General features: G+C 47.0%; 1 protein-coding gene across 2 annotated transcripts in view; it reads left to right on the plus strand.

The window, feature by feature from the left end:
* Positions 1–1,413: 1,413 nt before the first annotated feature.
* The window catches only part of Slco5a1 (solute carrier organic anion transporter family member 5A1), a 124,093-nt gene continuing 113,759 nt past the window's right edge, over positions 1,414–11,747 (plus strand). For both annotated transcript variants that reach the window (XM_005361881.3, XM_005361882.3), the window contains exon 1: positions 1,414–2,340. In XM_005361881.3, the coding sequence (XP_005361938.1) occupies positions 1,425–2,340 (916 nt within the window). In that variant the 5' untranslated portion in view covers positions 1,414–1,424. The remainder of the gene's footprint in view (positions 2,341–11,747) is intronic.

Genomic DNA, 11,747 nt, shown 5'->3' on the forward strand with positions numbered 1-11,747 from the left:
TGTGTGTGTATTTGCGCAGGCGCGCACACACCCCAGGGCCCACGTTCCTTGGGGTGCTTTAGGCAAATTGTACACCTCCCGCCGGCCCGCCTGTGCTGAGCCGCTTCGGTGGGTTCCTCGCGCACGCTATACCAGCGTCTCTTTGTTTGGTTGTGTCTTCATCCAGCCATCTGCAAAGCAAATTGATTTTCGGTTTCGCTCAACATTGCGCTCTGGGACTTAACGTGGGCCACAGCCTTGAATGCCCTCGTTACTTGTAATTGAATAGTTCTTTCCGGCAAGGGGCTATTTTTAGCGTAAAGAATAACCAGGCAAGCATGTTGACCTTTTTTTTCTTTCCTCCGGCTGCCTTTAGCTTTGAATAAGTAGGTGTCTGATGGAGTAGACGAATTCACATCTCGTCGCGCACACGTGCCAACGTACAAGTGTGAAAACACATTTCTACACGTAGTTTTCTTTCTATCGCTTAAAAAAATGCATTTTAAAAATTGAGACCTGGAAGGCATTGTGTGTTTGTAAAAGAAAAAAAACTTTCCTTTGTTCTTTTGGGAATCTTCTATTTTGAGTCACGGAGTAGGAGTACCAAAAGGTTGCAATTAGTTCACTCGAATTTAAAGACACTGCCTCTGAGTCAGAGCTGCCCGGTTGATAATTATTAACATATAAAAGCAAACGCACTGTTTAAGGCAAAAGGGGCGGGGCGGGGGCTGGCTCGCAGCAGACAATGAGGGAGAGTCTCCGTGGACCGCCTGCTGCTCATTGTTCCGGGACTGCAGGCTCTTTCTGCGGGGTTCATCTAGTGGCTAGCACCTCGGTCCCTATGGGGACCACGGGGTTACCTAGCGCTACCTGCCCCCTCCCCCCTTCCCGCTTCCCCCCAGCCCGGGCTCTGGGACACCAGCCCCAACTTCAGCCATCCTTCCCTGACTATCCGTTCTGTGCTTTGCAGGTTGGCAGTTTCACCCCCGAATGTACCACAATCCCCGCGGTGGGCACCGAACACCCCTGGGAGCACTAAGTGGGATGCAGTTCGGACTGTCGCGCTAAGTGACACCACACTGGGCACAGAGCGCTCTTGCTCCTGGCCACCTTCTGAGAGGCGGTGGCGGAGGGGATGAGCACCGGACGCGCAAAGCGACTACCGCGAGCTATCCCTGGGAGGTGGACGCCGAGCAAGGCTCCTCGCAGGACCGTGCGGATCATTACCTCACCCAGCACGAGGTGGCGAAACCTTCCTGCTGCGCCTCCGGTCAGGATGCTCTGGGCACCTGCCTGCTGTTGAGATGTTTCGTTAAGCGGCTCTGCCACACGCAGCCCGGGTCTCAGGTGGGCAAAACTGAGTGGGCTTGGCTTCGGCCCCTCGTGCAGGTGGATGAAAAGTGTCGGAGGCCTTGCATGGGATAAGCGTTCAAATTTTAAGAATCATGGACGAAGGGACTGTGCAGTCCCGGGCCCAAGAGCAGCTGGAGGCACCTGCGGCGGAGGGAGCTGTCCAAGAGAAGTGCGAGTCAGAGACCTTCAGGTCGAAGAGTTTACCAGTCCTGCACAGCGCCTCCTGCCGGCCGAATCTCAGTGCTGGGAACGCAGATGGCGAACTGGCCTTGGGCTGCAGGGAACCTTTGGGTCACCAGGAGAGGCATCGAGGACCGAACCTGATAGTCCCTAGCCCTTCTGCCCCATCCACTTCGGCAGGGACTGCAGCCGAAGTCATCGACTGCAACCACAGGATGGACCCCAGCAAAACTCTGTCGGTGTCTTCTACTCTGGCTACACTCCAGGAGAGAAGGTGTCTCTATGTGGTCCTCACGGATTCTCGCTGTTTCCTAGTGTGCATGTGTTTCCTGACCTTCATCCAGGCCTTGATGGTCTCTGGGTACCTAAGCAGCGTCATCACTACCATCGAAAGGCGCTACAGCCTGAAGAGTTCCGAGTCCGGGCTGCTGGTCAGCTGCTTTGACATAGGAAACTTGGTCGTGGTGGTATTCGTCAGCTACTTTGGTGGCCGTGGGAGAAGGCCTCTATGGCTGGCGGTGGGTGGACTTCTTATCGCTGTCGGGGCTGCGCTCTTCGCCCTACCTCACTTCATCTCGCCTCCCTACCAAATCCAAGAGTTGAACGCTTCGGCCTCCAACGATGGCCTTTGTCAGAATGGCAACTCCACGGCCGCCTTGGAGCCTCCTCCCTGTCCCAAGGAGTCGGGAGGAAATAATCACTGGGTCTATGTGGCTTTATTCGTTTGTGCGCAGGTTCTCATTGGCATGGGCTCCACACCGATTTACACCCTGGGACCAACCTATTTAGATGACAACGTCAAGAAAGACAACGCATCCTTGTACCTAGGTAAGACTTGCTGTTCTCTGGGGGTGTAGTTGACCCACAGAGATGTTCCTTTTCTTCCCCAAGTATAAAGGAACATGATCTTTTGTATTTTCAATATATTAAGTGTTGTGGCTCACTCCTTCTAAGTTCTATTTTTGGTGTGCTATGTTTTCAGTTTGGGGTAAAGCGTTGTTTGAACGAGTTTTCAGATCTCATATCTGTCTTTCTCCACCCAGTACAAACACTCAAAAATAGGATAGGATAGGGCCATTTTCTCTTGCTGTCCACCTTTGGGAAATCTCGAATCCGTCAAGTTTATCGTCTAAAAGCTGTCCTTCCTAGAAGAGGCCAGAAAGGAAGAGAACTAACTCAGCAGCAGCTGTGAGCTACTGCTTTCTTTCCCTTGCAACCTCTTCATCCCCCAACAGCAGCTAATGGGTAGCCAGACCACATACCCTGTGCCTCTCCCACCCCTGTATTCCAAGCACCCAAACACCAGTGAAGCCTGAAAGACAAGGGATGAGTAAGTTATGTCTGTCCGTGAAGAGTCAGCACTCCAGGCTAGCAGGTTTATCACATAGTGCTTTAAGGACCTAGGTGACTGGAGTCTGTGGGAGTTCCTTACTGTCTTCAGAAGAACACAGGCTCTGTGGTTCCTTGACTTGCATTTAAGAGCGTCAGTGGGCAGAGGTGTTTGGGCTAAGTTCAGAGAGCCCATGGGAGGCCAGGCAGGTAGGACCATGGCTAACTGACTTCCTCGAAGCATGTTTGATGGTTGTCAGCAGTTCGCTGCAGTAACTGCTCCTTTAAAGTGCACTAAAGGATGAACTTGAACCCTGGAAGGGGCGAGTGTCACCCTAGCTGAGGGATCTGTGTTCCCGTTTCTTTGCTGGAGTCACCTAAAACACCTAACGCCTGTGTGTGTGTGGACCTCTGCGTAGACCACAGGACAACCTGAGTGTTGGTTCTTGCGTCTTTTTTATCCGTTCTCCTGAGACCAGACTCCCTGGCCTAGACTCCCCAAGTGGCTTGGCTAGCTGGCCAGCATAAAAGTATGATTTTATAAAAATATTAACTAGAGATCATTAAACTCTAGACATATTTAGTAACTTCTTAGCCATTGTTGAAAGGATCTTTGATGTGTGAATAAGGATTTCAAAGAATGTAGGAGGGGCTCTACTTTGTCCTCAATCCACTCACTGTCCTTGGAGGGTTTCCGAGTTGTCTGCAGGAACTGGACATTTATAACTTAAACAAGCATTTATAACTTGACTTTGTTATTAAATGTAAGCACAGCTCTTCTTGTGGACAGAGGAGACTAGTTACCATACCACTATGTCTTCCAACACTTGATGTGGAAAGCTGAAAGAACAGTATAATAGATATCAATATATTCACTCATCGGACTTAATAATTGCTTATTTTATCAGCTGTGTGTGGTGGCCCAAACCTGTAATTCCAGCACTTGGGGGGCTGAAGTGATAGAATTGCTAAGAGCTAAGGTCACCCTGGGCTACATGTTGCAGACTGGGCTAACCAGGGCTACACAATCTCAGGCAACAACAAAAGGTCCCCTTTGTCATGTTTATCGGCACCCCTCCCCACCCCCCCGTATTTGTGTATATTTTGATGTGGGGAGCTAAGCTCTCTGAAAGTCACTGTAGGCCTGTGGCACCACTGAGCCTCAGAAAGCCTCTTCTAGAAAAAAAGGTATTCTGGGATTGGGGTGTAGCCCAGCTGTAGAGAACTCTCATGGAAGATGTCCTGGATTGGCTCTTCAGTACTAGCAATAAATAGAGAAACAAATAAATGCACTTTTTCCATACTGGCAGATGCATGAACATGCTAAGAAAGTTACGAACTGTTACCTATTACCATCAAACACCTTCCCAAATTCAATTTCAATTGCCACCTAAATTCCTTTATCTTTACTAAAGTTAAAACTAGGATTTCCCCAAAGCCCACTTATTAATATAATCACACTTGGCAATTTGTCATTGTAGCTTTCATATTGCTGAACAGCATCTTAACCTGTGTGTGTGTGTGTGTGTGTGTGTGTGTGTTTGTGTGTGTGTGTGACACAGACTTTTGGGGGACAAGGCTATGGGACGTAGAGTTTTCACATTCTCGTCTTGTCTGATCATTTCTCTCTGGTGACTGTAAACTGAGACAGACCGCTTGTGTTAGTTAGTGCACTTCCTAGGTGATGCTGTGTGCTCTATATCACACACATCTGGACTGTGTGCTCTATATCACACACATCTGGACATTCTCTGGTGATGTCAGGTTTAACCGTGGGAGCCCATGGGTGACTATAAAATGTTTTGCTGGAGAGGTTGTCTCTTCCTTTTGAAAACCACGTGGAATTTCCAGAACGACGTCTTGCATCTGTGTGATTATCCCGGTGTGCTTCCCTGTTTCTGACGGCCTTTACTTCCCTTTACACAGGAAGTTCGTATCCCTTCTACCCTGCTACAGGCACACAGCTGCGCTGGACACAGGCTTTCGCCATCAGAATCACAGACCTCATGCCGAGGGTCAGAACGTTGAGAGCAGATTTTTCTGAAGAACATAGCAATTGCACATTACAAACATATTCCTAGTATACCTAGCCTGGGCTAGGAGCTGTCCCGGGACTGGGCCCCGGCTTTGTGCAGGCACACAAGGGCTTCACCGCTCAGCTTCATCCCCAGCTCTAGGCTCCATTGGGGAAACCAAAATGTCGTGAATCATAACATTTGAGGAGTTTTCAGGACAGGTGTGAAGCAACACGTAGCTTTCTTCTTCCTTTTCCAAAAAGGTGCTAACAGGATTGGTTTTATTTTTAATTTTTTTGTTTGTTTGTTTTTGTTTTTTGGAAGTAATTGTAAATTGGTGAGTGCCTTAGGGTGCATTCTTAAGGAAACCCATGATAATTCTGCTTTACATGAAATGAATTTTAGTAATCAAAACAAGATTTTTTGGGAGGGGTGGTTTGTGTGTGGTGGGGGTGAGGATACAGAGGCTCATAGTGTGGTCCAGGCTGGCCAGAATTCATTATATTTATAATAGTAGTATATATAATAGCCTATATATAAAGGCTGGCTTTAAACTTGCATTCCTTCTGCCTTGGTCCCTTGGTTGCTAGGATTACAGGTACATACCGATACACCTGACCCAAAACCTTTAGGAATAGACTTTCTAGGCTCCTTCTGTAAAAATTAAGATCAGAAGACTTCTGTTTTCCCAGGACACAAGCAAAAGTAACCAGTCAAAATGTGGGATTTCTTTTCTAGAGAGTAACAATGGTAAAACACCTCACATAATTCTTCACAAATCTCCCTCCCTTCCTTTCTAACCTCCATAGCCAGACTTTTCACTAAACAGCAACAACAAACCTAATACCAGGTAGAAGTTGCAGGCAGGAGCAAGTATCTGAAGTAACGCTGAGACTATCAAAGGGAGATATAATTGCGTATCTTCATCCTGGCAAGGCTCTATGTTAGCATTCTGGTAGTTCGAAGTGCAAAAGAAGAAATGAGGACGTAGCTTCGATAAAAAGGCTTCTACTTGTTAACCTCTCTAACTCTGCTGCAAGGATCGAAAGAGCCTTAGTGTTGGCTTTGGGTATAGAGAAAGCTTTGTCAGTATTAGTAATACGTTCAGTGGGCAACCAGACCATGATTTGTTTTTTAGTTTTTTTTTTTTGTTTTTTTTTTTTTGGTTTTTCGAGACAGGGTTTCTCTGTGGCTTTGGAGCCTGTCCTGGAACTAGCTCTGTAGACCAGGCTGGTCTCGAACTCACAGAGATCCACCTGCCTCTGCCTCCCAAGTGCTGGGATTAAAGGCGTGCGCCACCACCGCCTGGCTCCAGACCATGATTTGTAAGTATATCTCAGATAGGGGTATATGGGTGTGTGATCCTTTGGTGGTTAAAAAGAAAGGAATTGTGAACCACAGGAAAGAGAGAAAAAGTGGACAAGCAGTGAATGTAAGAAAGGAAGGATGCGTTTCTAGAACAGAGAGTCACTAGAGGGCTGGCAAGATGGCTCAGGGGTTAAAGGCACTTGTTGCTAAGTCAGATGACCTGGGAGAAAAGTCACTACTGAAAATTCTCATCTGACTTCCACACACATGTTGTGACACATGCTTCCTCCCTGGACAGGATAAACAAAGTGCAATGGAACCCTTTGAAAAGCGATTGGTCCGTTCGGATGGTATTAATCATAAATGGAGGTTGGGATGGGCTGGCTGGCTGCCAAGCAGTACAGACTTTACTGCCTCCCTGTGCTACCATTTAACTATCAGCCCCGACTCACACCTCAGGACGGAACACAGTTGGTCCGAACTATCCACGGTGTAGGAGGCAAGGGCCGGTATTCTCCCCTGGTGATGGCTCTGGGACATTTTCACAAACCTTTTCACGTCGCCCAGCTTCTCTTTCCAATGGGGATTATGACAGCTTTTCTTCTTAATAGTTTGTAGACTTAGTGGGATTTCGTGTGTGTGAGTGCTCTATAGATTGTATGGGTGGTACTTCATGTTATACCAGAATTCAAGCCCATCCTAGGCCTGGGCAGGAGGGGAGTTAATGATGGTTTACTACGGTGTGTGTCTTCTTTCATAATCAGAAAAAGAAGTTAAAGGATTGTGTAGGAAATCACTCCCTCAAAACAGGGCCCAGGAAAGTCTTGGTCAGCATTTCAGTGATGCTATTTCCTAATTACATTTTATGGGGACTCCAGGTCCTGCCATCAGAGTCTGCGTGTCAACCTTCAATGACTACCTTTCTTTAATGGAGGCCATTAAGTGCGTTTATAGCTTGTGCAACACACCAAAAGCGCCTTTTAAGTGTGAGGGGTGTGTGGTGACCCAGTTTCACCATTATGCATCTTTTCCTCACACGGACTGGGAGCAAATGGACATTCTAAGAGTGACAGAATTCACCAGATGTCCGCTCTAACCCCAGGCAGCTTGCATCAGCCTGGAAGCCAGGAAGGAGCCAGACTGAGAATTGACTTCCTGGGTTTAACCTCATTCTCAAGAAGTAAGAGGAGGCACATTGATGCCCCTGTCTGTCTTGAAGAGGGCCAGGGGAAGCAGCAGGTGGTGGGGATGGGGGTTGGGGAAAGGGAGGCATCAGACTAGGAATCTATTTTGCCTGAAGACTTTTGAGTAGTTTTAAAATCCTGCTTTAAATTTGTGTGCCCGCCTTACAATGAATGCCTTTATCTTTTTAAGCTGTCTGAGATCCTCTTGGAAGTAGGCTCCGGGTAAATCTTGAGTGAATGAAAAAGATAATCTCCACTGAAAATGAATGTGTGGGAGAATGAATATCAGGGAATTTCAGGAAACAAATTCAGACTGATGGAGAAAAATCCCCTAGAACACTGTAGGGCAGCCAGGGATAGGTGGCAGGCAGGAGCCCCTTCGGAGGTTCAGCAAGAGCTCCCCACATCCTTGGGACAGCTAATCTGTTAAATCATGTATCTCTTCTGTATGTCTAGCAGAGACTGAACTTACTGTCTGCTGCTGGTGTGCCCGTTGGTTGGGGCCTCTAAGGCAAGTTATCAGTCTGCGAAACAGAGAAGCAAATGACCGCAGGGCCCAATTGGACAGCACGTGTTTCTGATCTTAGTGGAGAAGTCAGTGGGTTGGGCATGCTGACTTTTTCAGCCCACCTGCTGGTAAAGAGAGCCATCTTTTTAGTGTCTGTGTTTCCATTAGGCACTTGGGCGATGCTATTGAAGCTGGTCTGTTCGAGCATGTAGGACCAACAGCCCAGAGACCCACGACTCAGCTGGGAAGTTTCCTTTAGAACTTGGGCTTGGAGCCGCCACTGCTTGTAGTTCTTCCCATGTTTCCAGGAGCAGGATGTCCGTTTGATGTACTTCCTATGTTTTGGATACATCTCAGAATGACACAGTTGTATGAGGCCATGATGCCAGAAGGGTGCAGTGAGAGAATCAACCTGAACAGGTGGTGCCCTTCTTTAGATTGGTTAATTTTTGAGATTATAATGTAATTACATCCTTCTCCCTCCCCTTTCCTCCCTCTAAGCTCTCCCATGTGCTACTCCCTTGCTCTTTCAAATTCGTGGAATTTTTAAATTGTTGTAGCATACGTGTGTGTCCCTAAATAGATAAATACAGGCTGCTCAGCTCCTATCCCGTTACTTGTATGTCAGAAGCGAGGCAAACAGCACTTCCTCTCTCCTCACCAGAGGCCCTGTGTGCATGCGTGGTTGCATTTTCCTCTGTGGGTGGCACTCCCGGTTTGAGAAACCCGACAGGCTGTGCAGCTGCAGGTGGGGAATACCAACACGCCCACAACTCATTCTGCCTCTTTCCTGTCTTTCATTTGCTTTCAGTTTTTGGAAACCAGGAGACACATCTAAGGCTGGCCTTGAACTCCTGACCCTTAGCTGCACCTCACAAGTGCTGGGTTATAGATATGATCTGCCTAGCTGGGTCGCTTCTTTCTTTCTTGATGATCTAGAAACAATAACAGTTCACTGAGGCAGGGAGCGGACTCATGTGAGGCCTGTATTGCACAGGGTTTTGAACAATGAGGGACAGACAGTATAGAACACTCAGACAGGAAGGGGAACGTGTTGTCCTCAAGCACAGATTCTTATCAGCACAATAGGATTCAAGCCACGGTGTGACTTAGGGTTCATCCCGCTCAGTCCCATTTGTAAACAAACAAACAAAATTTTATTCGATGGTCAAAGAAACCAAGCTTCCAAAAAATTTAAACATTAGTGTTACGAACAGTGTGGCATTTCCTCAACATCGTCCAATGACCCCACTTCTGGTTTATATTTAAAACAAACAGAAACAAATTGAAAGCAATGTCATGTTCATGCAGCAGTAGTCACAGTAGCCTAGAGTTGGAAGTCAATGCCTATCAGCAAGGGGGACGCTAATCAGAATGTGGTGCAGAGGGACAATGGGAAGCCATCCAACCATCAAAAGGAAGGGAATCAGGTACCTAGCACACAGAGACAGCTTCTAAGACTTTATGATGAGTGAAATAAGCCAGTCACACAAAGCCCCAAACTGCCTGATCCCATTTATACAACTTGTAAAGTGGTTACTTCCTAGATAGAAGAATCTGTTTTTGCCAGGGGCTAAGAAGAGAGGTAACTGGGGAGTTAGTTGTTTAATGGCCAGAGAATTTCAGTTTTACAAGGAGAAACATTGATTGCACAATGATGTCGAATATATTTGATACTATTGACTGTATGCTTAAAAAACGGCTAAGACGACGAACCATGTAAAGGATTCGTCTAGGTATTATATCAGAATGGCTTTGCATCTGAACTGACGTGTGGATTACAGACCCACATGTCTTTCCCAGAGTGGAAATTCTGTGAAGGCCACTCTCACAGATGGTAGACTCACCGAGCCCACGCAACCTCCGAGTACATATTGGTCAGTACATGTCTCTAGTTCAGCTCTGAGGACTGTTTTCCCAAGTGTGTGGAAACTTTGTATTGCATAATTTTAAGAAGAAGGAGTAGGGTTTGTAAAGAGAAGGAAAAGTGGACTTTATTATAGGAGAAGCATTCAGGGAGAAAGCGTGAGGCACCATAAGGGGCCTAGGGTTGCTCCAGTGGGTCTTTCTGAGACGGTAGCAGCTGGTGTCAGTAGGTGCTGCTGTGTCTCTTGCTCCTGCAGTAGTTTGTGCTGGGATCCTGTGTTTTCAGTTTCCCATTGCCAGAAAACACAGGTAGGGGTTCCACTGCTGCCTGGTCCTTCTGGGAAGCCATGGGCAATTTTGTGACAGCCAGACATTGCTGGTTCTGAAACCTTGTTCCCACAGGAAACTATAGAGGTTTTAGCTCATTCTCAATCAGGGTGTGACTTCGCCTGCCTCCTGGGGACATATGGGTAGCTGTTTTTTTCTCTTTTGAAGGGCCACCACCCAGCTCCAAAGTAAAGACACAGAGACTTCTTAAATGCCCAGTCTCAGCTTAGGCCTGTTTCTAGCCAGATTTTCCTTTTTTTTTTTTTTTTGGATATCTTTTTTTTTGTTTATTTATTTATTAAAGATTTCCGTCTCTTCCCCGCCACCGCTCCCCATTTCCCTCCCCCTCCCCCAATCAAGTTCCCCTCTCTCCTCAGCCCAAAGAGCAATCAGGGTTCCCTGCCCTGTGGGAAGTCCAAGGAACCCCCACCTCCATCCAGGTCTAGTAAGTTGAGCATCCAAACTGCCTAGGCTCCCACAAAGCCAGTGTGTGCAGTAGGATCAAAAACCCATTGCCATTGTTCTTGAGTTCTCAGTAGTCCTCATTGTCCGCTATGTTCAGCTAGTCTGGTTTTATCCCATGCTTTTTCAGACCCAGGCCAGCTGGCCTTGGTGAGTTCCCAATAGAACATCCCCATTGTCTCAGTGTGTGGGTGCACCCCTCGCGGTCCTGAGTTCCTTGCTCGTGCTCTCTCTCCTTCTGCTCCTGATTTGGACCTTGAGATTTCTGTCCGGTGCTCCAATGTGGGTCTCTGTCTCTGTCTCCTTTCATCGCCTGATGAAGGTTAATATTCAGGAGGATGCCTATATGCTTTTCTTTGGGTTCTCCTTCTAGCCAGCTTTTCTAACTTAAATTATCCTGGTTTCTATTTTTTTTGTTCTCTCTGTGTTTTGCCCTGATGATTTTTTTACCTTTCTTTCCTTCTTTCTGTATATCTTTCTTTTCCTGTTTCCTCTGTGGCTGGCTAACTGACTGGGTGGCTGGGTGGCTGGGTGACTCTGTGGCTGGCCCCTAGCTTCCCTGTCTCCTTCTCCTCTCACCTCCTTTTTGAATCTAGATTTCCCCTCCTTTTTGTTCTCTTTTCCTGGCAGCCCACCTATCCTCTCTCTTGCCTAGCTACTGCTGTTCAGATCTTTATTAGACCAATCAGGTAGCTCAGGCAGGCAAGGTGAAACAAACGCAACTCATCTTTACGTAATGAAACACACATCCTTGTTAAACAAATGCAGCATAAACAAAAATGACACACCTTTACACAGTTAAAGAAATATTCTGGAGCATAAACAAATGTAACACATCATTGCCCAGTTACAATATATTCCCCAGCACGTGGAAATGTTGGAAGTCACTTTCGATGGTCACAGCATGGAGGAAGACCACTGGCATCTAGTGTTTAGGCCATGGATGCTGCTGAATGTACTGCAATGCCCAGAAGGGATTCACTTCAGTGGATTAGCCAACAGAATTGTCAATAGCAAAGTTTTGGTTTTTTTTTAACCGTTCAGTTTACCTATGATTTCCTGAGTTCCTAGAAACTCTGTGTCACAGTCTTAAAAATCTCTGGGTCATAGACTCAGAAAAGGACGAACTTGTTGAGTGGAAGAGCATCAAGAAAGAAAGTGTGTGAACAGGAAGGTCTTCCAGCAAGAGAGAGAGGAAGCAGAAATCATTGCATTATTCGCTGCTGCATATAGGTC

Source organism: Microtus ochrogaster, linkage group LG5 (assembly GCF_000317375.1).
Source record: "Microtus ochrogaster isolate Prairie Vole_2 linkage group LG5, MicOch1.0, whole genome shotgun sequence".
NCBI lineage: Eukaryota > Metazoa > Chordata > Mammalia > Rodentia > Cricetidae > Microtus > Microtus ochrogaster.